A 27,220-nucleotide genomic window follows, 5' to 3' on the forward strand; every position below is an offset into this window, starting at 1 on the left:
TTAGGTTTAGATGGTTCAGATATAATATATTCCTAAATAGGATTTGTTCTGGAAGAGACAGTATTGCTATATCTCATAGATGTGAACACATCCAATATTATTTTAAGGCCTGGGGAAAATCCCAAACTCACAAATTTTATGAGAATTTGGCATGAGGGAGTGTCAGTAGATGGAATTTGTTATCCTCAACAGAAAAACTTCACTGACTGATTACTTCCATTTATGTTGTCTCTTTTGGGAAAGTGCTTTTGTCTAGAGCATCTTACAAATGAGTCAAGCAGTTGATGGTTACAGGTGTTGCTCAAGGGCCCAAGATTTAAACTGACAGCCTTTCCAATCAATAGTTCAGAGCCTAAAGCACTCAGCCAAATTTTTTGTTTTAAAAAGCATCCATGTATCAAATGAACTGCTATTTACGCTTTGCATTGTTGGTATTATTATTATTTACTCTGCAGTAAGACAGTTACTGTTTCCATTTATGCGACTTTATTTTCAAAACTAAACCAGATTTGCAGGCTGAAGAGAAATGGAATGACATGACAAGGAAAAACTTGGCACATTAAAATGTTTGATGTTAAGGTTTGTTTGTTGAGTATTTATAAGCAAAGTGAAAGACATAAAACAATCCAGGTATTGTATAAAAGACTAATGTCATGTCTGTAATCATGTATATTAAAACTACGCTATGGTTATTACTCATTTTTACTATATTATGTGCTTAGAAATATTGGTGTATTTCAAAGCTATCTAAAGACAAAATAGTCTAGCAATGTTCATTCTCTGTACTTCATAAAATGTATCATTTTACATTACTAATTGTACTAATGTAAGCGAGGGCATTAGATTAGTTTATATCAGTAAGACATTCAATGGATATTGTGATGTCGACATTAAAAAATATCCTAAAATACAAACATCACATCTCGCCTGCAAATATAGTCATTTAGAAATAATTATTTTTTTTATGAGTGCTTGTTTATGTTTCTTTGCTGCATTTGCTTTTTCTTAAATGGTAAGTTCTAAACTTTATTCATTCATTTATATATATATTGCCACATAAATGTCGGTACTGTAAATCCTTCCTTCCTTCCTTTATTTATTCATTCATATGTGTCCTGCAGTGACCCATTAAGTTGTTTTTACTGTCCGTTAGCATACATGCATCAGAAGCCGAAAAAGAAGAAAGCTGAGTCTATTCCCGCAGAGAGCAATGGGACAGATACTAAATCCAAAAAAAGCAAGAGTAAGAAAAATGGAGACCTGTCAACAGATAGCAGCCCTGCCACTCAAAAAAGTAAGCTGGGAAAAAAGTGATAAGACATTTGTACACATTGTAGACCATGTACTGCATCATTATGTAAGTCTGTCATTCTAAAGCATGAAACACTAACCTAGACAACAATATATCCAAACAGATGGTGAAAAAGTGAAGAAAAAGAAAACTGAAAAGGAAAGAGAAAATGAATCCCCACAGAAGGAAAAGGCTGAGCCCAAAAAGAAAGCCAAAAGTGCCCCGAAGAAGAAGAAAAGTATTATCATTTTAATCATCATCATCATCACCATCATCACCGTCATCATCATTTTCTTACAAATAAGATGTTACATATTTCATGATCTGCTGATATGACTTTTAAAGAAAAGAAGTAATATGTCATTTGTATGGTTTCTGTTTTACAGTGCAAGGGATTTTAAAAAAGTATGTTTATTTTAAAAGATATGTTTATGTTCACTATACTTCAGGTTCGACTGATGATGAAGGTAATAGTGATGATGAAGAAGTGGCAGCACCCCAGAAGAAAACAAAATCAAAGTCTTCGAAGGACGGTTCTGATGGCAAAGAAAAAGACAAGGACAAGAAATCTAAACCTAAAGGTGAGCTCTGTGTACTAAACATTATTTAGTGTCGCTCAGCTTGTCTTGATGTAAGAGTACTGGGTATGGGGACATGTTTTATAGAGTGCATATTCTAAGATAAGCTAGGTTTTAGCAGTGTAATAGGATTAAGCTAGCTTTTTTTTTTTTTTTTTGTGTATTCAACCAACTCCATTTATACAGTGAGACAAAATATATATGCTTTTGGCATGAAAGTGCAATACACAAAACAATACAAGCACTACATGATGGTAAAATGATTGAATCTAAAGTCCAAATTGTGTGCTACTGTCTGAAAGGAACAAGGGCAGTACAATACAATGAACATGCAGGACAGTATAGTCCACTATACAGAGTACCCACTAAAAAAATAAACCATTATCCACCAATCAGCCATAACATTAAAACCACTGACCTGTGAAGTAAATATCATTGATTATCTTGTTACAGTGGAACCAGTCAAGGGATGGGATATAAATTGTTGAAAACCTATATGCTGACTGTGATAGAAAGGTGTCAGAACACACGGCACAATAATAGAGTGCACAATAATATGAAGGTAGCTTTAATGATATTGCTGATCAGTGCAAATGGCAGTATCACAAAACTGTGGAAGAACCTAAAGAATATAGATAAGTAAATATAACCTCTGGATTGAGAGGCAAATGAGGACATTTCAGAAGATATTATTGTGCAATAAAGTGCTCATTCCAGAGGGGTAGAGTGAAAAGTCTGACCGCCTGAGGGAAGCTGTTCCAAGAGCTGTCAGTACCTGCCATGATGTTGTGTTACCTTTTGCCAGCCAGATGGCTGAGAGGTAAAGAGAGGTGAAGGGCCGTTTCTGGTAGCTCCACTCACTTGCAGTAATTTCAAGGTAGATTTGTAGCTGATAAAAGAATCATCATTTAAACAAAGACGTGTGATCGCATAGTTGTGCTGTTGGTCAGTGAACCATCCAATGTTTTGAAAAGTGAAAACTGTCACTTACTACACCACAAATGTCCAAACTGCATAGTTTTAGTTAGGAATGTCTCCAGAAATGTGTTGAAATTGTCTGTACAGAAACCAGGTTTCTTATTACCTGATGTGAACATTTAGAGGAAAAAGAAGACAAAGACAATAAAGGAAAGTCTAAGACCAAAAAGAAGGAGCCGGCCTCTATGTTCCAGATAAATGGAGACAAACCTACCACTAAGGGTAGAAAGAAAGGTAACTAATGACCTATTACTTCAATCTATTGTTTCTTACTAATAAAGAACATGCAAATATGCTTTAAGATCACTGTAAATGATACCTTTTTTTTTTAATCTGAGATGATTTGTATGTGTTTACACATAAAACATGAGTCTGTATCTATTTTACCTTAAGTAAATATTTTGCTGCCATCAGCTGCCAAATCAGACAGTGAAGAGGTGAGTGAGCCAGAAAGCAAAACAAGCAAGAGCAAGAAAAAGAGCAGTTCGAACCCAGGCTCCATGTTCCAGGCCGATGGAGAAAAGGATAAAGACAAGGCCAGGGACAAAAAGTCTAAAAAGTCCAAAAGTGAGTAATGAACAAATTAACAAGTTACTTTATGGCCATCAACCAGTGGTCTCTCATGAAAAGCTTATATTTGAGTATGGATGCATTATTTCTTTACTCAGGTCTGGCAAAAGCAGAAGAGAGTGATGAATCAGAGTCTGAGGTGACACACAAGAAGAAAAAGGGAAAAGGAAAAAAGGGGAAAAAGGTAAAGTCAGGTCTCTGGCAAGTGGTCAGTCATTTTTATTATCTAAGTGAAAAATTATTTCTAATAATTGTTTCATTTTCGTTTATAACACATTTTCATGCATATGTTTGAAGCCTGCTGTAGCTGATTTTTTCCTACTGGATACACAGCACTGTGTCTTTAATAAAAAGAAAAAAAAACATCCAGCTAGTTTTTTCTTCATGGCATGCCACAAGCAAACCCCCCCCCCCCCCACCCCATCCCCCCAAATGTCATTACTTCTGAAAATGGAAACGAGGCCATAGTGCATGTGTAGCACTTGGCACAAATATGATCTGAATCTGATGAACCTTGCTTGTAATTATTTGACAGATATGAAACTTTGTCTCTTTCTGGACATGTTTAAAGGAGGAACGAGCCCCTTCCCCAGTTATTGAGTTTGATGACCTGGAAGAGTTTGTGGTTCAGCCGGCAGAACAGGGCATCACAGTGAAATGTAAAGTGACCCGGGACAAAAGAGGAATGGACCGGGGTCTTTATCCCACTTACTACCTTCATCTAGACAATGAAAAGAAGGTCTGCTTAGACAACTGCACATATAATCAACACTTCTTATCACCTATGGAATTATAACACTCTAGAAAACTATACAAGTTCTCTCTGAACTTTTTTGGCCGAAATGTGATGAGGTCATAAATATTATTTACATGGTAATAGATATATGTGAGAAGTTTGACACCAAATATTGTTTAAAAGTATAACAAAATTTAAGTTGTATCTTTTCTTTGATCTTAATATCCTACAGTGTCAGCAACTTATATCTTCAATGTCTTGCATTCTTGCTGAATTTCTTTAGAATATTATAATTATTGTGTAGATCAGAGCTTCTCAAGCAATACATTGCAGCTGGAAATATCTTCAAAGCTAAAAATCTGATTATATTAAAAGCAGGTCTTTTTGCTGGCTGGGCGGAAACGCAAAAAGAGCACAACCTCCAACTACTTGATCTCAATTGACCCCACTGACCTTTCAAGGGGGGGTGAAAACTACATAGGGAAATTAAGGTAAGTTGCAGGCGTTTACGCAGTACCTGCAGATTAGACCATTTGCTAATGACTTCAGCAAAATGTGTGTCATTCCAGGTCCAATCTGATGGGCACTAAATTCACAGTATTTGATAATGCACTTCATCCTGACCGAGCACTTCCTGATATGTCAAATGCAAGACAGGAACTAGCAGCCATTATTTATGTAAGATCACCTACTTACTACTCTGACTATTAGAGACCTAATCAACCTTGATTATAAATTATAGTACTTTGGAAGTAGGACATACTGTTTAATACTTTTATGTGATGAGATCTTCCTCCTGGCTGTGTACAGGAGACCAATGTGCTGGGAATGAAGGGTCCAAGACGAATGACTGTCATTATCCCTGGCATGGACAAAGATGGAGAGCGAGTACCCTTTCGCCCACGCAGTGTAAACAAAAAACAAACAAACAAAAACAGAATTGTTTTACTTTGTTTTCTACTGCCCCCTATTGTCTGTAACCTATAAAGACCACTAAAAGCAAAATGTTGAACATCACATTATATTAATTGAGAATGACTGTCATAGTATAATGCCGAATCTTACCAAGCACGTTGATTTAGTCAATTAATATTTTACCTTTCCTCGAAAAATGTATCATTTATTCATACCATATTTATGCTGACCTGAACTTTTAAGTTATCTCACACTTTACAGGAAAATGACGGCCTCCTGATTCGACACCAAAACAGGAAAATGGAGAATCTGATAGAGCTTCGCAACAAGACGCCTGTGTGGAACGAGGAGACGTCGTCTCATGTGCTCAACTTTAACGGCAGAGTCACACAAGCCTCTGTCAAAAACTTCCAGATTGTTCACAGCAAAGACCGTAAGCACACCTCATAGCTTCCTCCAATTTGTAGGTGCAAAGCCATAACAACATTAGCTCTTGTGACCTATACAATTATTTGATCAAAAATGTTGAAAATTGCAACTATGAGCTATACTAATACTCTTCTTTTTAAAAATCCATTATTTTGTGTATCTTTATGAGTTAAAAAATGGAATAACAGTCCCCTCCGAAACTATTGGAACTGCAAGGCCAATTCATTAAAGTAAATAACATTTATAAATAACATTTATATGATATTTGGTTGCATATCCATTGCTTGCAGTAACTGCTTAAAGCCTGTGACTCATTTCTTATTTTGTGATACTTTTCCAGGCTTTTACTGCCATCTCTTTCAGTTGTTGTTTGTTTTAGGGGTTTCTCCCTTCACTCTCCTCTTCAGGAGGTGAAATACTGCTCAATTGGGTTAAGGTCTGGTGATTGACATGGTCAGTCTAAAACCTTCCAATTTTTCTCTGTAAATTGGCAGACAAAATGTTCCTATAAACTTCTGAATTCATTCTGCTGCTATGATCACGAGTTACATCATCAATAAAGATTAGTGAGCCTGTTTGGATCATGAGCAAATCCTTTCTTTCAAATGTCTTCAGTCTAAAGCAAAAACAAATGAATCAGCCTTGCTCTTCCAGTTGTTTCAGAGGGGACTGTATATTGCCCTTCTATCCCATGTCATGAGTTAGCTGTATGCTGGCAATGAATGTAATATGGTTAAATGTAACAGCACGTGTATGTTATGTGATTGCAGAGGACTACATAGTGATGCAGTTTGGGAGAGTTGCAGATGATGCCTTCACCCTGGACTATAACTATCCTCTGTGTGCAGTGCAAGCTTTTGCTATTGCCCTCTCTAGCTTTGATGGTAAAATCGCCTGTGAGTGACAGCTTCAACCCACAGAAACATACTCTTCACCACTCTGCTTCTATATGTCTCCGAAAGGACTGAAAACCATCAGTCCAGGAACTATATGAGAATAATGATGAAAAGTCTGCATTTCTTACCTGCTATGCTCAAATAATTAAGTCTAGGGAAATCTTAGGTGGCACACTTTCTAAAGGTTGTTTTCAAGAGATTTTGACAGGAAGGAAAGTGCAGGGGTTTTTCTGTTAAATGTGAAAGATATGAGACCCAGGTCAGAATAATAAGACACAGGTCATTTAATATGTTTTAATGGGATATTTCTGAGAGTAGGAATGTGTGAAGAAGTATGATATGAGTCTTTGGATGTATCAGGAAACTGCATGCTATAGATAGTTATTTTAATAATGCACATTTCTAAAGTATAACTTAGTCATATTAGAGAATTGAGAATTAATGTTTGCCTTTTCAAGTCTTGAGTGTTGATTTAATTGAAATATGATTGATTTAATTTCATCTTGTCAAATTGTCAATTTTGATATTATGTGCATTATCTGTGTTTGTTGTCTTTGTTTTTCTTTTTGCACATCCTCCAATAGATCTCATTATATCCATAAATATTTTCCATATTGTAGGACTGAACTTGTTTTTGTGTGTTGATGGCCTTTTTAATGTTTTACTATATCATCATTGGTTTATGGTCATTTGTATGAGATTTAGAACATTAATGAGACATCATATTCCATAAAATATTTCTCTGTGAAGCTTATTTCATTACCCCCCTCTTTTTTCTTTCTTTCATTCTTACTACAGTCCTGGGGGGATGGAGTACAGCGTAATTTGGTAATTTCCCTGTTTGGTGACTCCAGCCCTCCAGTACCACATGCACCTCTCCACAATTGGGGTGCCTAAGAGGGTTCTGTTTTAGCAAAGAATTAACAAATATCCAAAATGTCATGAGCACACTAAGGACATTTTAATGATTTACTTTTTTCATTAATAATTTGCTTTCGGTCTATAATTTGGGTAACAGTGTCACATGTTCAAAGTGATCTTGTCAGTCAATATCACAATATCACTGAAAAACTGAAAAAGGAAAGAGATAAGTTTCTTCTTCTCACGATTTTGAGGGATTTTGGATGATACTTCCTGCTGAACATGAAGAATATTACAATTTTTTTTTTTGGTGTTTTAAAAATATGAAATGTGTTCAGGCAGCAGGGTTGAGTGAATGTTGTAGGATCTAAAAATTTACATTTTTCGTAACCTGGATGAGTGACGGAAAGAATACAGGCAAAAATGCTGTTATCTATGTGTTGTAAGTTTCATTTATGTCTTAACCCTCCTATTACTTTGGAAAAATGTTTCATCCATTATGTTATGGGTCAGAATGACTTCCACAGTTTAAATACACACAAAAACAGTAAAGAACAGCTTTAAACAGTAAACCTTAATTATGGCTTGTCCGAGATAAGCCATAAGAAGAAATATTTCTATATAAGTTCATGACCCTAAATGAGAAATGTCAAAAAATTTCAAAGAGAAAAGAGAGATTAACCAGTATTTCAGACCTCTCAAATGTGGGTCAAATTGACCCATAACATAAGAGGAGGGTTAAGTTATTGCTCTGAAACATGCACCTAGGTTTTTAATGAAGGACTCTTTACATATGTTTAAAATGTCTTTTATTTTACATACATACAGTATTTGTAAATGTATTATCAGTGAGACAAAAATGGCACCCCAGTCACTGAATCACTCCTCAGACTTAAACTAATCCCTTCAGCATTGGACGCTAGTTAAATTAAAAAAGTTATGATTACAAATGTGGTGTACCCAAAATTATCTGTCTGTAGGAACAGTATAAAATGAAGATAATCAAGGGACTCAGGAGTGTTCTGCAAGTGGAAGGGCCAACTTAACATAAGGCAAAGGTAGACAACTGCCTTGGGCCCCCAGAAGCCAAGGGCCCTTAAAAATGCACATTGTATAAATATCTATTTTTAATTATTAATGATAAATAACATATGCTGAAAATTTAAATACTGATGTTAAAACGCTGAAATGAGGGCCCCATCGGTAGCTATATATTGTGCCTAGGGCCCCCAAATCACCAAATCTGTCCCTGGCTAGTTGGCAGACTCGCACATTGGAGAACATTTAGCCAAGGATGTGATTGAAAATTTTCACACAAAAGTCTTCTCCTTAACTTGAAAGCTACTAACTTTTCTGAGGTGCAGGTTTCAAGCTCAGCCAACAGACGGAGCTGTAGCTTTTTACAAGTGTGAATGGAGAACTGTGGTGGAAATGCTTGCTAAATAATAATAATTTTAAAAAACAATAAATACATAAATAAATCTATAAATAAATAAAAGAAATGATTCGTTTTAGGCTCTCTTCCAGAGCATTACGTCACTGAGCTTAACTGCTCTGCTCTCTTAAAACAAAGTGGCAAACCTTGAGGAACTTTCAGTGCTTGCTCATTACTCTGGAATGCTGACAAATTCTCAGTGAATTCCTGGACAAGTTTGTCCTTCTAAGGGTTTGGGAGCTGCTCACATTGCTGCTTTCATTCAGGACTTCAGTGAGCTTCAGTCCAAATACCATCCACTGCTCTCATCAGTTCTCCGTGTAGGAATAATATGTATGCTTTTAAACCCACAACTCTATATTCTGTCTTCCTTGTCTTCACTGTGTAACCTAAGTTTGAACTTATTCCGTTCACAAACACTGTTTGTGTTATGCTTTAACAAAATGTAGCCTAATTAATGTTTTTTTTTTGTGACTGGACCTATATCTATCTATCTATCTATCTATCTATATATATGTATTAAAAAGAAGCTTTTCATTGTAGCCAAGTAAAGAATTGCGTTACTGTTATTCATTTATGTATTTATGTTTGTAATTATTTATTTATAAACTCTTGAATGTATTGTACAATCTCGTGCCGCGTTTTCTGTATTTTAGGGGTGGAGTTTGGGATACGTGCCCGCCTCTAAAGTTGTTGATTGACGCCCAGCCAGGGCTCCGCCCCTTCTTCAACTTTTTTCCCCCCCTCCTTCATTTTTTTTCCTCCACTAGTGAAGTGCGTGAATTTCATACCAAACCCATACCTTGCATTCCACCTTTACTGTCAAACCAGGAGAAATATTACTGAAAACAATAAGCGGCTCAGGCAAGAAATAAGAGTTGAATTAATGATATTTCGTCCTTCTGCTGCGCATCTAGACGCGTTTCCCCGTTTAAAGGTGAGTGTACGCGGAGCCGCGCGTTCCCTTTGTCTCCCTGCGTTTTTTTGCTGGAGTTTTCGTGCCGCTCGCGCGAAGTCTTCAGATCTTTGTCATATTTAGCATTTTTCCACAGAGCTCCCCGCGTAGGGTGGGATGGTGAAGAGATTTGCGAATGAATATGCTATGTAGACAGACGCAGAGAGAGAGAGAGAGTGTGTGTTTGTGTGTGTGTGACCAAAGCCTAGAAGTCATGGAGTTAGTGACAGCAGGAAACTTTAATCACTTCACTTATATAAAATTCATTGTTTGTAGCCTGTTTGTCAACTTCAGAGCGTCTCGCGGTGTTAGAAGTGCGTTGGCATTAGAGGGCAACAATGTTGCTCTTTTTATCCGGACTCTTAAAACGTCTTCGTTGTTTCCCATCACACTTACTTCTGAGGATAAGAAAAGAACTTTTACTTTTCTTTAGGACTGCCAAGAAGAGGAAGGACAGGGCGAGCTGTTTGGGAAGACAGTTCCTTCAGACCGATACCACTACGTTTACGGGTAAGGGGCGTCTCTTGTGTTTCTCTCACTTTTCCCCCCATCATTGTCGATTTTATACTTTTAAAAGATTAGTTTGACTGTTTATTTATACAGAGAGAGAAATAAATCTCAGATTAGCAGTTCAACTCATTATCTTGGTGAAGACGCTTCATTATCTGAGGTTGGTTTTTTTTTTTTTTACATTTGCTTGCTCTATGTAGGAGTATTTTAATACTGTAATACAGGGAAATGATGGTAATAATCTGTACCACAACAAACAGATGATACTGACTGACTCAGGAACTGAAAGACTCATCTGCCATGGATTAAAATTAGGGATGAAAATGAGCAAAACACTCCAGGTGAATAGGATTTTAAAAAAATAAAATAAAATAAAAAATTTAAAATGAAACCAGTACATATTACAGTCAAACTTTTGCCAGATGATTACTGATATTCGTACTAGTGTGTGTGTGTGTGTGTGTGTGTGTGTGTGTGTGTGTGTATGTATATTTTAGTATTGGATTTTTATTTCCTTCAAAAAATGAACATTTTATGTAACTGAGGCACTAATTAAATATGCATGCATCTTCATGCTTAATAAAATCCTCAGCAAAGTCTGATCATTTGATGTTGCTGTAATCACATTATTTATTTCACTGTGAAGATGCTCTGAGTATTTAGAAAAGTCTGTTGGAATATCATTTCTTTATTGTTTAATGGGGAAAAAAAAACATACCATGCACTGATGTGTGTGTGTGTGTGTATATATATATATATATATATATATATATATATATATATATATAAACAAAAACATGTTATGACATTCCAACAATAACAAACATTTTTGGGGAAACTGCTGTAATATCTATCTAATAAGGGATTTTCATGTTTCATGAATGCAGGTCATCTAGAAACAGAGATGTGTGATTATGAATGTATAACAAAAAATGATTTGGAGGAAAACAGATTGCCCAGTCCAGGGTGTACCCCGCCTTGTGCCCGATGCTCCCTGGGATTGGCCCCAGGTTCCCCCGTGACCCTGAAAAGGATAAGCGGTATAGAAGATGGATGGAAAACAGTTTTAAAAATGCAGCGTGTTTCTACTCTAGTTTATAATGCTTATAAGGGTCCTAAAGGAACCTGACATGTATATCATGATGACAGACAATATGCTTTATTTAAGGGGTATGACATAATGCGAAGTAGGTGGAGCATAATGTCTAATGCACATAATGCAGTTGTCACAACTGGATAAAAACACAGTGTTGAGTTTTAATATTTTATTACTACACTTTAAGAGAAGATCTGTTATAGATGCAATTGATCAAAAATCTGAAAATTGGTTGATGTGACCAAAATTCCGGCACCGATCTTGGATCCTGGTAGCCCATATGTTAATAAGGATATTACTGTAGTCTTTATGCGTTCATTCCTATTGACTTGCTTCCTATGGCAGTCCTCCACTAGAGTCCCCAACGTTCTTGTCTCAGTTCGTTGGTGTTTCTCGCATGAACAGATGAAATGACAGCGTGGTGCAGACAGACTACTCAGGCTCAGACACTCTGGTACACTCTGGACAGTCTGGAGATTCCCGCCAACACAAAGCTGGCCTTTAGAGCCATGCATCTCAGAGTGGATCCAAGGGTCCAAGAAGTACAGCCAGGGGTCAGCGATTTTTACATTTTGTTACAAGTGGTGGAAGTCACAACCCACCATTTTCAAAGTTATTATCTTTATGAATGAGTTCTTATAATTATTAGCTTGTTTGACTGGCCATGTCAATTGAATGGGTTTAAGCCAAAGCTATAATAAAACTAAAAAAAAAAACTTCTATAAATAAAACCAACTTTACAATCAAATGATGATTTTAATAAAATGTGTTCTGTGAGTGGGAAGATCAGAATGTAAAAAGATCTATGCTTCCAGTAAATAGGCAAAATATTCTTATTAAAGTTTTGTACACATTTAAATAATGTGTGTGAAGTTTTAAAATGAATCGATACTGAGGGCTTTCTGTGTTAGTGTTGTCAGATTTTAATGATTGTGTACCTAACAAGTGTCTCACATTCAAACGTTTTTACAGATGAATTGCATTTTGGATGTAATTGTTGTGCACGTCAGACTGAATGTTTTAATTTTCTTTCTTCTCGTATCGTTTGGTTTCGTTGAACTTACATAAATATGTCTATTGAGGTTAACAGCATCATCCATACTGCAGATTTGCTAAAGGAACAGAATGCTGTGATTCAGGTTCATTCCACATGGTTCTGCCCAGACTGCCTGTTCTGGTTAGACTGCATACTTTGATGCGTCTTATAATTTACCACCATTTAGAAACTGTTTGTCTTCCATAGAAAAGGTTTCTGCCTCTTAAAGAAAGGTCAAAGCCCAGGTTAAACTGCTATTTACTAAGCAGGTGAGACTGGGAAAGGACTTTCCATAGGCATTGGAGACCTTGTCCTGCAAGTATCAGCCAAAATGGTGCTTGGTAGGAAAATGTCTTCATATCAAGACATGAGAAGATTCACCTTGTTAACAATTGATACGCAGAATGGAGTGCAGAATTTACTCCTAGAGCTAAATAAAAAGGACAAGACATTTTATATATATTTATTTTAAAGCCATTTAGTGTGAGCTAGATCATGGGTTCTAAAACTTTATGTAGCCAGAGTTTCCTTTAACTGTAAAAGAAATACCACAGACCTCCTCATTTACTTCATGAATATGATTCACATTAATACTTGATCTATTTATTAGATCCAGCATTTTTTATTCCTAAACTTTCCACTAACAGATCGTCCTACCTGTTTTTGAGTTATCAATGTTTGGATTAAACTCATTCAATTAAAGATACCAGTCAATTAGGCTAATAACTATAAGAACTCAATAATAAATCTAATTATTTGGTGGGTTCTGATGTCCACCACTGTAACTAAATTAAATCACCATGACTATGATTCATGGATCACTACTTTAGGAGCCAGATAGATTACACAGAAGTTTCAAAAATGGTCAGTTGGTTTTATGTTTAGTTACTAATAATGGGGGAAAATCTAGCTTAGAAATAGCTTCCTTTTCTTTTTGTGACATTCTCTAAAACCAACCCTTTGCTTCAGCCCATATTTGCCCGCCTTTTCTTTTTAACATAACTATTATAACTTGGCTGTCATCTACTGTCTTCATTACATCAGGTCTGGAGATCAAGTGGATCATGAGAAAACTAAACATTTTTATTTTTTAAACAATTTTTCTGTTTGTTCCTTATGTTTCGGTTTGTTTTCTTACAGGACACATCCATTTCTTTTGAAACCTTTTTGTAGACAAATTGTTATGAACTACAGGTACATTGTCCTTTTTATTGCACCCAGAAATCATGGGGACTGCAAAACTTTTGCACCCAACTGTAAGTCAGTTTGTGTTTGCATAGTGTTCTGGTCATATATGCACTGTCCCTCAAAATCAAAATTTCCGTTCGTTTCTCATTGCTTGCAGTAAGAAATTCATTTTATTTTGAAGGGAATATGTTTTCAGAAATGTGTAACACTGTAATGCTGCTCCCAGACCAGCTCATTTGAGTTGTATGATTGCACAGGTCATTTCATTCTAGACAGCACTTTCTAATTTTCTCCTAAAAACCAATCATCGGAACATTTTCGAACAAAAGCCAAGGAGCCACCAGAGATTTGTTGGCCATTGTAGGACCGGACGTAGGTCTAGACCAAATGACTTAATATTTTAGGTACTTTTTTTAGGATACATTTAATGTGTGTGTGTGTGTGTGTGTGTGTGTGTGTTATTTTCAATCACAGTATGCAGTATAAAATAAGAGCACTAGAACTTGGATAGAACATTAATTTGCAGAGTGTTTTAAAAATACTTAAAGACGCAACAATTATTTAACTCTAACACAACTGGAAGAACTTTTACTTAGGCCCATTAACTCGAGTGAATTGAGGAGCTAAGAGATGAGCTGTAACACAGATCTTGTGAATGGCGTGGCATAAGGCTTCTAATATTAGATTTTGAAGGCAAGAGTAAATCTGGGGTGGATCAACACTTTCTGAATGTTCTGCTGCACTGGCAGCTTCATGTCAGTGTTTGTGCTAGATTTTATAAGTGCAACAGTTGCTTTCTTTCTTTGCTCTGGTTACCAGGCATTTAGTTTGATCCATAGCATGTTTGTTTTCTATGATCTCCTTTAGTTCTTTGGAGAAGGAATATTAGTGGAGTAGTGATTATGTCCAATTAAATTACGTGGACAATCCACTTTTAAAGTGGCTCTTTCCTTTTTTACGCCACCCAAATTGCATTCACAGATCTTTACAGAGCAGTTAAAGAAGTAGAAAGACTGTAGTGATTTTTCTTTTTTTTATGAAATTGCTGTTATTAGACAATACTAAAAGTATTAATTATGATATGGGTGGCTAAATATTTGGCTTGTATAATAAGGCTCATTTTTGTTAAATTTTGTTAAATTAAGAATAAAATTTAGATAAAGTCAGACGTTTTGTAAATTATTTTTAACCAACCGTAAACAGTTTTTAAATAGGTTTTTTTTAAAAATATATTTATTTAATGTTTCCTTGTACTCGTTGTCTATATTGCTGTCTCAGCTTACTAAATGAGCCTTTGCTGTTTAATAAGTTAGCAACTGAATTTAGTTGATTTGCTCGTTGTGTTCATTATCTCTCACTTCTGAGAACTGTTTACATTTTATGTACAGGTTTTGACGTGATTAAAACTGAAAAATAAAAGTTTTAATATTGGGAATGCTTCCTTCGTTTAAGAGCAAATTGGGGCCAGTGGGTACAGACTGTTTGTGCTGTGTGTGTGTGTGTGTGTGTGTGTGTGTGTGTGTGTGTATGTTTATGTTGCTGGCCAGTTGACAACTTCATCACTGGACTGTGTTAGAGACCCAGGATGTAATGAGGCCTGTCCATTTGCACAGACTGGAGCAGCCTTTTAGCACCCGCCTCAGAAGTAGCCCTCCAAATGGTGGCCACTTACCCAGCTGTCAACACAGGCCTGAACAAATATCTTTCTGTGTGTGTGTGTGTGTGTGTGTGTGTGAGTATGAAAAAAATGAGACAAGCCACACACTAATCACTACTGCTTAATTGTGTTAGCACTGTGTACGTTCTACAGTGTACTACTGGCCCCCTTTTCAAGCCACCCAAATATTTGAGAAGGGAGACATTTTATATAGTTTCGCATACAACAGTTTCCCCTCTTTCCCTTTTCCACATGCACTTTTAATAGGTGGAATTAACACCTCGGCCAAAACATACCACGTCGCAATGCTTTATTAATTGTGATGGAACGGCTGTCTCTGGAAACGTGTTTACTTTGAAGATGAAAATTAATGCATGCTCTTCAGACACTTGTTTACATACGTTTCCTGTGCAAGGCATTGGCAGATAAGATTTTTTGGCTTCTCTCTGGCCTTTCAATTCACGGGGAGGAGCAGTTCATTGGCTGGAACAGTGTAGCCTTTGTTTCTATCAGTCTGAAGTTGCTGAACTTTCCAGTTGTTCTTGAAACCAACTGTTTTGCGGCAGCGTGTTGAAGTTTGCAAACCGGTAGGACTCCTCCACACACACACACACGCACATGCACCTGAGCTGCTTATTTAACAGTGGCCAGTAGTGGGTTCATGTGACTGTTGTCCTTTTTTAACCTGTTGTTGTTATTACAATGAGCATTAAGGTATAATGGTGATTTTCACCAGCGTGTAGGAAATGAACAACCCTCAAGTCAGCTCAAAAAGACATGAGCATATCTCCATGTCTTGCAATCAAGCAGCATAGGTCAGACATAGAAAGGACCCTCAACGTCACCCAACATCTCACTCTTTTTATTCTCGTATTTAATTGCTCTCAAGCAGTGCCATTTACATTTACATTCGGTCAGAATTTAGCAGAAGCTCTTATTTAGAGCAACTTAGAAATGTGCAAAAGAAAATGTAACACTCAGTGGTATAAAGCATAAAGTGAAATGTGCAAAGATTTGTAACTTCAAAAACATGAGATAAATGCTAGTTTCACAAGCGACAAGTAGGAAGTACTAGAGCGGCCTAGGTGGTGTACAAAAGACATTTCCAAAATGCATACACAATGCAAAATCAGTCAGTATTGAACGACCAACTTAAAAACAATAATAGAATACATTGAAAATCGAGAAGCAATATAAAAAACAATTTTTGTGTGGAGGGAGTGAGGGTGGTTGCTGTTCCACCACTGAGAAGCCAGGACGCTCCCCTCTCTGTGCGTGTCTTTCAGGTTTCATGGGGTTTGGCAGAAGCCCCTGGCCTAGCCACTAAATGACCAAGTCAGGCAGTGAATGCTGCTCCGCAGATTTGCCCTGGAGACTTTCCGAAGAAAGTGCTGAATCAGGAGTTCGCGGAAGTCTTTTGGCCCACACGCCAGACCCTGTGTCAGTCTTTCCTCTGCTGGTTGGATTACAGCTGCCATGAATGAGAGAGTGTGCAAGCTGAATCCTCCATACATGCACGTTCTTCCAAACGATGTGTAAATCTGGGATCCAGAACTCTTAATTCCTCAGAGTCCCATCTGCATCTCTAGCTTTGAAACAATAAAAGGTAGAAAGTGTTTTGTGTTGTGTAACTTACATTCTTACAGGATGCGTAGTTGCATAGCTCTTTCTCTTCCTTTATTATCTCTCCCCTCCACCACTCACTCACTCACTCACTCACTCTCTCTCTCCCCCTGTCTCTCTCGGCTCTGATTGTTTCCTGAATGTCGAGCCAGAGCGGAAGTAGGAGGAAGTCATTGGAGAGGAGCTGGGGAGAATTTATTAGACTCCAACACAGAGGGAAAGAGAGTGAGCGAGACAAACTGAGTGGAAGTCAGTCGCAATCCTAAATCATTTCTGGAGGTGTGTTAAGAAGGTGTTTGGTAACACCTCTTCAGCTCTGGTTCAGTGGCGCACAGTCTTATGTGCATAATCTTCTCAAAGCTCAGCAGTAGTGTCCAAATACAAACAATTACAGCAAATTCATTCTGAATGTGGTTTATGAAGTTCTGATGTCTCAAACTTGAATATTAAAGCATGTTTCGTTAATAACAATATAACTGTAGCTATGATTTTTGTGAGTGATAAGCTGCACTGCTCAAATTAGAGGCTTTGCAGTCCCACACTTCTCACTGAAATCCCCCAAAACATTTCATGGTAGGAAGGACATGGTGTGAGTGACCTCATGTTCTATCACCAAAGATGCAGCATTTCGGTGACGGCCATCCAGAACCACATACTGATGTCCAGGTCTAGCCCTGTTTGTTTATTTTGTGCACTTGAATGGCTTTTTTGTGTGTGATTAAGTGCTTGCTGTATGATATACAACTCACATTGCCCTTAACTCCACATCAGAAATGTTTATTAATCTACCACCTCTTGAGTATGGGTAACATTGTATTAAGGAGTAATTTATACATCGTAGTAGAATTGCCTGCCTGCTGTGTTTTTATTTTTTCCCCCCTTATTAAAGCCTGTGAGCGAAGTCAGTGTAGAATTCAAAATCTTGGTGTATGTTTGGTGGTATGTGGAGCTCTGTGTTGGTTTGTAGAGAGGAGGGCAACTCTGCCCTCAGCCCAGAGTGTCTTTATCTGTAATCCGACCTGAAAAGGCAGCTGCTGCTACACTTGTCCAGCCCTGTTGTTCTCTCAAGAGTGTGCGTGTGTGAGTATATGCGTGTGTTTGTGCATTTGTGCTTGCGCACTTGATTGAATGAAATGATTGAAACCAGGGTGTGTTATAGGGGCTACCCTGGAGCTAAACTCCCTAGGGGGTTTGGTCTGTCTGTAACAGTTCTTAAGAAGAACTCCCATTCTTACTGAACAAGAAGAGCAGGGTATGCTCTGGGACTGCTCTTTCAAAAACCATTTGTACAAGTATAAGTACAAGTCAGCCAGCAATGAGCCTTGAATCCTAGCATCTTAGTGTGTTGCATTTTTTTTTTCTTTCTCTCCCCAGACGGTCCGGTCTCATCTAGCTGGGATTTGAATGAGTATTCACCTCAGCCCAGATTATTATAAATGACTCCCACGCTCCCATAACTGCTGTCCTCTCTCTGAGGTTTGGATTCCACATGTTAAGTTACAGAGGAGAATAGATAAATTTTTTTTTTTATGTATAGGGTTGTTTGCAGCACGGCTCCTCTTTTAATGACAGAAGTATATAACAATCTCCATTCTGCATATAATCCTTTTCTCAAGTGTTTTCCCGCCAAAAAAGTGGCCCATCGGGGAAAACTAACTTACAGATGGGCCGTGAGCTCACTCGATGAGTGGAATCATCTGTTTGCACTGGAAAGTCCCCTCACTCTGTCAACAGTTTGAGGACTCCCTGAATTTCGCAAGATGACTCATTGAGAGACAAAAAACAAAACTTAAGACCCTTAAGTTCGCTGTAAAGCTAGATCTTAGTCACATTTTTTTGATAAATGGTGAAGTGGTTTAATGGTATCTTTCCAAAGATTGCTCTCTTTGTTTCCCTTTTTAAACTCTCACACTACGTGTACTTCGGATAACATGGATAACTACCTACTTTATTTTCTTGCTTTGTCCGCATTGTGTGAAAGGCAAAAGCATTACTGACTCATGTCACTGTTTCCTGCAAGCCCAGATGAAATCCATGTGAATCTTTATCATTGTAGCTGTGCGAGTCATTCACACTTCATCTCCTGTTTGTGGGTCAAACATGAAAACACCCAGCTGAGCCTCCGTCAGCCATCATTCCCACCATTCCCAGAAGAGACCTGTGACAAAGGGTTTCCCACTATGAACTCTCACTAAAGATTTTGCACACGAATTTCATATCACAGCATCCCGTAGAAGGAAGAGGACACTGATTCGTATCCATTTGTCTGAGCATTCAGCATATGGGACGGACATATATCAATTTAAGTAGAGGGACAGAACTCTGACTGTGTTATGTGTACGTCCATCCATCCATCCATCTTCCCCGTGACCCTGAAAAAGGATAAAGCGGTAGATGTGTACGTTAGTCTAAATGAAAAGCAAAAGTAGACAATACTCCTCATCAACACGGGTTGCCAAGTTTGTACTAGCTGCTGTTTGAACGAATTTGTATGCCTGTATGTTCCTGTTACACATGAGGCTTCGTAAACATTATATACTAAGGCATCTGTAACACCACAGCTTGCCCTGTGCGACACCAGAGGCCATTCAGACTCTGTATTAACACCCTTCTTGGGGGATCCTATCAGTCCCTCCAGGATTTTGTGATTTTGCGATTGCAGAAATTACCCAAAATCAAGGAAGAGCCGCAATATTCGGAGGAGCTTGCAATTTTTCAAAATTACAGCAGATTTTGGGCCAAGACGCGTCATGTGACGTCATCAGAACACACATTCAGCCAAAGCCCCTTTCGTTTCACATGCCTCAAACATGAATACGGCTAAAAGGTCTCATTTACCAACAAACACCGCTGTGAAAAACAGTACAAAACAATTTCATGCAATTGCAGTTTTGCCAATTCAAGTAGTTTTCCGCAAACAAGCACAAAAAATCCGGAAATTGCATCGCAAATTTTGAAAAAAGCCGTAGCAAAATCAAGTATTTTGGACGCAATAATCACCAAAAAAAAACCTCAGCAAAATCCTGTATGGACTGTATTATACTGTATTTCTTACACTCAAACTATAGGCACAATCAAGTGGGCATATGAAATTGACAGCTGTTCACACCTATTCTTCACATATCTTCAATGAGTCTCCAAACCTGCCAAAAGCAACCTGATGCCACCAGAGCCAATACCAAATAAGGACTCGAACAAAGTGCTTATATTTAGCGTTTGGCTGTCAATCCCTAATTCAAGTGTTGGGTGCTCAGAGCGGTTGATTTAAAATATTCAAACAAAAACACAACTCTGATGAACTTGACCACAGTGTAAAAGGCTATAAAATCAAATGTATTATCAACGGTCAGATATAAATGAATAATGTAATGCATTGAAGCTATGCATTTTGTGTTTGTGGTGCATGTCGAACGCAACTGACAGCAGTTTCAAGCTCATGTCTGGAAATCAAACTGCATGCTTTCTGGTCATTTGTGTGGCCTACAGCTTTTATGTAGCGAATACTACTTAATCGTATAATAACGTTTCCTTCAACAGTGCCATCTGATGGGTAAATACTGTATACTGCCAATCTCAAAATCTTCCTCTTCCAAACCCGATTCATTTTTAAAGCCCGTCTAGACCATCATTGCAAAATGAGTCATCCTGTTAAAACGTAACATCATACAGACCGTTTTTCCTTACTAAAGCAGTATTAAAACATGTCATTTTCTTCACAGGCTAGGTTTTCACCAGCGTGCTAAATCATCTCGTATTATTACATACACTCACTGGCCATTTTAATAGGAACAGTTGTGTGGTTGGAAATGGCCTCGTTGATGAGAGAGGTAAATGCAGAATAGCCAGACTGGTTCAAACTGTCAGGAACTCTACGATAACTCAAATAACCACTCTTTACAACCGTGGTGAGCAGAAAAGCATGTTAGAATGTGCAACACATCGAACTTTAAAGTTATTCAGATACAGTACAACAGCAGAAGACTACATTGGGTTCCACTCTTATCAGCCAAGAACTGGAATCTGAGGCTATGGTGAGCACTGAAATAAGTTTACTGACACAAGATAGTTAAAGATTGATAAAAAGACCAAGTGATGCGTTCCCAATCTTCATATTTAAGGATTCAATAAACATAATGTATGCAAAATGCCCAAGACTGGGGGGAATTTTTTTTTTTAACTGTTACATATCTGAACAGTTCAAAGTATCACCAGTGTGACTGAATAGTTGTACTGTGAATGCAAACCTACAAATGTGAACCTCAGGAAGTGGTCTGAGGGATTAGATCATAAGGCGCATTTGATTCCATTCACACCGGTACTTTGCGCTGTCCACCTTTGGTCCAGTCACCTGAGATGGATGTTACTACCAAGTGTGAATGGTGTGCTGTTTCATTCAGTCAAGTGCTATAATATCTCAGCTGTCTGCCTGGAAAATGAAATTTGTGTGTGTGTTAAAGAAGTGCACTTTGGAATAGTGCCTCACTCACAATACTCTTGCTGTGCCATATAATGCCAAAGGTCTTTTGAGCCTTGAGGGGAAGATAATTTGATGAAAGCTGCAGTGTTTCTGATTTCTCCAGATGTTAAGGAGGACTGAGGTTTTACCTCCATCTGTGTTTGTCAGCCTTCAATTCTCAGTTTATATATTTAGTAACAACATTCCACGTCATACAGGCTAATGTTTCAAAATGCTGCTTTAAGTCGAGTAAAGAGGTTCAGCCATGTGCTACTAAAAGCCATTAAACATTTTTAAGCCGTTTCATCATTATTGTTTCATAGCAAAGTTTTTCAGTGTTCTTTAATGAATTTGTAGCTGTTCTCCTGCCTGTAAGCCCAACACTAGCTTTAGTTTCAGTGCAACTCTTTAGCAACTCTTTGGGCGCTGCTGTCGTTCCCACTGTTTTCCAGACCCCCGAAGCGGACGCCTAAATTGGTCACTCCACCGTTCGCCTCCCCTCCTTCTACACCAACCCCCAGCCCACACAACACACACACACACACACACACACACACACATATACACACACTCCTCCTTCCCTCTCTGTACTCCCCTCCCCTCATCCCATGCTCTCCTCTCCTTATTTGGGCAGAGTGCTTGAGAGCGTGGGGCGGCTGAGCTGGGGTGGGGAAGAGGGCAGAGAGGGAGCTCAGTTGACACATGAGAGAGAGAGAGAGCCCTTGCTGTGATTCCTTAATAAGGAGATGTCTGGAATTTAAGCCCAACTCTCCAATAGAGCAGACTCTCTTTCTACATGCGCGCTTATCATCTCCCCCACCAACACACATAGTGACTGAAGTTATTTTCAAGAATATCTGAGCCTAAGGTGACACAAATTACACTAATGTTTAATGCTTGTCTATGTTTAATGGTGTGTACAACCATAGCATAATAATGGTACATCATATAACTTTTTACCTGAAGCAGGGTACTTTACACTTGTCTTTTTAGGACTTTCCAGGTTCCTTAGGAGTTAAGTACTCCAGTATATCCATCGGTCTGTTCATGGCTGTGTATGTATAGTTATATATTTATGCATACGCTTGGCTGCTGAAAGGCAGCGTGTCAGTTCTGCCAGAAATCAGTCTGGATGTTTAGCACTATCGCTCTAGTGTCGGCCCAAAGGGCTCAGGTTTAACTCAATTTTTTCAGCAAGCCAAATTTTGGCCTTCAAAGGAAAACAAGTAACCCTTTTTACCCCCTCACAAGTCTCCTTTAGCCCTCACACATCTGCGCTGCGTAATCATCCCCATTAGGCTCAGTTCATTTTCGCATTGCTTTGATCACCAAATATTAGGCTCACAACCTATAACAATGATGATAAGATCCAAGTCATGTTTAATCCTTCACCTCTGCTTGACCTTTTTCCCTTTTTAAGATAGCCAGTTTTGCGTATGTTTGTATAACATACAGCGACTTCTGTTACACATCAAATCGGACATCGAGTTAATGAACAGTCTCCTTTCCCATAGACCTTATTATGCCTTGGAAGCAGCTTGCAGTTTCACTAATTAATCTGCCCAAAATTTTTGACCACATCATAGCCTGCATTTGCAGTTAGACTGCTCCCATTCCAGACGCGCTCTCGGTTTTTTGGTTGTTTTGCTCATTCACGCTCTCAGCCTGCCAAGCAAAGCTTATTCTTTCAGCGTGGCCGTAACCAGAGCGCTTCAAGTATCCCCCCAGGAAGGTCACGTGTCGAGTCAGCCGTATTTACCCAAGCTGTGTATTTTAGTCAACATCAGCAGAAAGTGAAATAAAAGAATGAATTATGTGGGTATAATAGTCACTCCTGGGACCTGAGTCTTCGGGAACAATACCACGCAAAGAGAAGCAGCCTGAAAAACACTTAAGATCTCTTAACCAGTTTCAGACGTTCCGACAGCCACATTGGACCACTCTCTCCCGACCGCAAGAATTCTTTCAGGCCTGGCCTGATTATTGAGACCTTTTTAAAAGGGGTTTTATATAATGTCAGAAATTCGTTTGTCATTTGGAGGGGCGTTAGCCTTGAGGAAGTCACAGTCAGGATATGGTTCTTTATACACGCCATTTTATGAGCGAATTAGAAATAAAAAGTAATGCCTGCTAATTTGATGACTTTTGCAGCACTTTAAATTTGACTTACAAGACGTCTTCGGACCGGGTAACTGTGTTTGCAACCTGACATTGTTTGTGTGTTTAGTTTATTTTATGTTTTTTTTTTGTTTGTTTTTTTAAAAAAATAAGTTATTGATCAGCCTATATGTAGTTTTATAGGAACAGTGATTTATTAACAGTGATCTCTCCCTCTCCCTCTTTTGCAGTCCCAGAATAGTGTGTGGGCTCGTGGCTGGGCCCGATCAGAGCCGGCACCATTGCGTCAAACGAGTGGAGTGCGAACGGGAGCCCTCAGCAGGGGCTGGAAGACGGCGGCGATGAGCTCGATAAGACAATGGACAGTGATGCAGAGGGTGTATGGAGCCCTGATATTGAGCAGAGTTTCCAGGAGGCACTCGCCATCTACCCACCCTGCGGCCGTCGCAAGATCATCCTCTCCGATGAGGGAAAGATGTATGGTATGTGTGCTTCAAGTGCCACTTCTTTAAATGTCGATTATTTTTATTCTTATTAGACATACATTACAATAAAATGACAATGAGTACTGTTTATATTTGTCCACCGTAATTGCGTCCTAATAACTTGTCTGGCCTCCTCGTGCCTAAAATGTAGCCAAAATCCAATAGTTGTGTTTGTTCACTAATGTGTCCTCGAAAGAGCCAGGGGACAGAAGGAGCTGTAGTAGGTTAGGTTACTGTTATTATTGTTATTCACTGTGACCATATTTTGTTATTTATCAATACGAACTACAGCACCTCTAAAGAAACAAACTGCTTTTTGAAACTGCACACGGGATGATTGCTGATTTTGTGGTTAGATGTGGAATAGGTCGAGATATTAAGTTCAAATACAGTGATTACACTGGAGGGGAAAAAAGTGTGTCCTATTTTTTTTTATTTTTTTTTTAATCCATATACCAACATGAGCTTTATCTGTGTGGAAAAGTTCTGTACCCAGCACAGTGAAATGCATTTTAACTGATTCAAGCACATTTGAAATCTTTTTAGCTAAAGCTCTTGTCATTCTAACTGTTGATTGACAAAGGAGCATTCTAGTATTAAACAAGCTTACATTTGATGATGTATTCAGTACTGTACACCCAAATCATTTTTTTTTTTTTAAGTACAAATTTTGGTGCCGATGTTTGTTTTAGGACTGCATTATTGAGTCAGTACAAAAACATTTTAGATTTCCAAACATTACAGATGCTCAGTAAAACTTATCAGCCAATGTTCTTCTAAAACTGCACAAGTTACACCTGAGAATACAAAGGGCCGTCACATCAAATATTGACTTTGTTTAGTTTATTACCCTTTATGCTCTTTTTTTTTTGTGGAAACATTTAATTCCTTATTTTTGAAGGCATCTTTGCTTTGATGCATTTCTTTGCATGTGCTTGAGACATTTGCACAGTACTGCCCATACCTTTTGATTTATGGAGATGTTTTTTCTTCATTTTCAGGAACTCCATTAGTAGTCATTTATACTTCTACCACCAGAGCAAATGGTGGCCCCCCAATTGTAGGCAATTTACCTGACCAACACTCATTTGGTGAGCCTGATTATAGATTTTTAAAAAATTATCATTATAGAAACAAATTGCTGGTCACAAGTATGCATATGACAGATTTTCGAACATTACAGGGATTTGTATGGTTCAGATTGTGTGTGAGGGGAAAACATTTGACTGGTGGTTTGTGGGTGTTTACAAATACAGAGAGAGATAGAGAGAGCTGGATTGGACAGACCTGAAGGTTATAATATTGTACATGCTTGTATAACTGGAGTGATGAAACAGACAGCAGACCTCCATTTGTTATTATACTCTGTCCCTCTAAACACATGCACACACACACATGTGCACGCACACAGGGTGTATTTTTCATGCCCTGTCAGTCACACCTGTTCTTTCAGAAGATTTTATCAGTTATGCAAAAGACATTGTTTCCATAGTTAATAATGATAATTGCAACTTACCTAATTAAAATGATGTTAAATAAAAACTTATTTTAATTGTATTTAAATAATTAAATGTTTATCTTTTGAAGATTGTTGTAATAATATGTATATATGAAATTTTGGCTCTTTGAACATATTTAACATTGAATCATATCAGACATATTGAATGTGTTTAAAATATTTAATTCTGATTTGGTTCAAGAAAAGGATATAGGCCATACACACATACAGATCATAGCCAGCAGTTGTGTTTTTCACAGTGCAGTACTGAACAGGCCTCCACTTGCCCTGAGTTGGGGATGAGAAGGCCAGGCTTCAGACAGGTTTCTCCGGTAGAGCAAAAACACCATGATCAATTTTCTCCTGCTTGTCTTTTTTTTTTTTTTGCCCCCCCAAACTGGTTTGTTTTATTATCTAAGATCATTAACAACTCTACTTCCTAGTTAGTTTAGGTTTTCTCTTTCTTTTACACTCTCTTTGTTTCTGTCTCTCCTCATTCCCAGAGTTGAGAAAAGTGGCAAAACCAGCTCTGTTTGTCTTGCTCAATCACAGCTTGTTTTTTTTTTTTTTTTAACAAATTCTCTTTCTGTTTCCCTCTCTCAACATCTTCCTTAATATCTCTCTCTCTCTCTCTCTCTCTCTCTCTCTCTCTCTCTCTCTCTCACACACACACACACACACATACATACATACATATGCACGCACGTAGGCACACACACGTGTATACGCGCACGAACACACCTTCTATTCAAAAATAGACTGATTACTAGTCAGAACTACATTTTTGTACATTGGTAGACATTTTCTAATGAGTTCCATCTTGGTAACACTCATTCACTTGGACATTAGAATATTCTGCATATTTGTCTGTTTTTTCTGCATTTTTTCTTTAAGAGAAAAAAAACCCCTCACATTTTCCGTAGTTGTCAAATTGATCACATGAAATAAGTGTCCGTTTGGTCAGTCCTTTCACACATACATTACACTACATCCAGTATACCATCCTTTATTTTTATCTGTACATATTCAGTTACAATGAACTCCTTTGATCTTTACTGTTAAGGACACACAGTACATAAAGCCAGTGCCAGAAGAAATGCCATTGTGACGATTCCATTGTTAGCATTTTTCCAGCACTGCTTCTGTTTCAGTTACACGGAGGGTTTCCCTTATGTGCTGTCTGGAAATGACATGGCCCGGTTCTGTTTTTAATATAATTTATGATGATTGTATTTCTATTTTTAGAGGCACACCTGTTTTCCAAAGATGTGGCGAATGATCCGAGCTCAGTTTCCCAAAGTCACTTTTCAGGTTCTCGTGGATTCGGCTAAATTGGAAAACCTTTAGTAATAGGGGGGAAAGACTCACATTTTAGATGGCCATGGAAACTCATCATCATAAGATAAAACTACTAAAGTAGTTAAACCGATGATGACACTTCGGTACTGAAAAATAATGACTCAGGACTGAAAATCACTTTAGCCAGATGAAGCATGAGTATGCTGTCATTTGACTAAAATGTTATTAAAAAAATTAAATAAAACTGAGTTGTAAGACTATAATAATAGCTGTTGTATAATAATAATAGCTGTTATATATGATTTTATTAATACAATTTAGATTTAAGCAGCCAACCAGCATTCTTATGCAAATTTCCATCTTCCATTTCCAATTGTCTCATTTAATTTTGTCTCATTGGTTAAAAAAAAAAAATGTGAGCAGTCCCCAGAATACACTGTGATTCAGAGCAAGATACAGTGGGGTCCAAAAGTCTGAGACCACATTGAAAATCTGGGAGTTTCAGAAGGTTTTAGAATTTCTTTGTAATATTTAAAGCAAAGAAAATAAATGTTCAATATCTTGAATATTTAACATTCAGGATTCTGCACTATTTTTGAGGTCCTGATAG

The 27,220-nt window shown here is 37.9% G+C and overlaps 2 protein-coding genes across 4 annotated transcripts in view; both read left to right on the plus strand.

Annotated features, from left to right (window-relative positions):
* Positions 1-839: 839 nt before the first annotated feature.
* LOC128615192 (tubby-related protein 1-like) lies at positions 840-7,147 on the plus strand. Its single transcript, XM_053637069.1, has 12 exons — positions 840-1,294; positions 1,416-1,529; positions 1,741-1,872; positions 2,971-3,081; positions 3,262-3,414; positions 3,516-3,601; positions 3,989-4,156; positions 4,532-4,644; positions 4,723-4,831; positions 4,964-5,062; positions 5,330-5,501; positions 6,268-7,147. The coding sequence occupies exons 1-12, from the start codon at positions 1,159-1,161 to the stop codon at positions 6,399-6,401; spliced, it is 1,527 nt and encodes a 508-aa protein (XP_053493044.1). The 5' UTR covers positions 840-1,158; the 3' UTR covers positions 6,402-7,147.
* Positions 7,148-9,414: 2,267 nt separating this feature from the next.
* tead3b (TEA domain family member 3 b) overlaps positions 9,415-27,220 on the plus strand; it is a 36,241-nt gene continuing 18,435 nt past the window's right edge. Inside the window, exons 1-3 of one of the 3 annotated variants that reach the window (XM_053636193.1) lie at positions 9,415-9,626; positions 10,078-10,154; positions 23,559-23,810. In XM_053636193.1, coding sequence (XP_053492168.1) covers positions 23,687-23,810 — 124 coding nt within the window. In that variant the 5' untranslated portion in view covers positions 9,415-9,626; positions 10,078-10,154; positions 23,559-23,686. The remainder of the gene's footprint in view (positions 9,627-10,077; positions 10,155-23,558; positions 23,811-27,220) is intronic. The other 2 variants (XM_053636194.1, XM_053636195.1) reach the window with 2 other exon arrangements.

This window comes from Ictalurus furcatus, chromosome 11, assembly GCF_023375685.1.
Source record: "Ictalurus furcatus strain D&B chromosome 11, Billie_1.0, whole genome shotgun sequence".
NCBI lineage: Eukaryota > Metazoa > Chordata > Actinopteri > Siluriformes > Ictaluridae > Ictalurus > Ictalurus furcatus.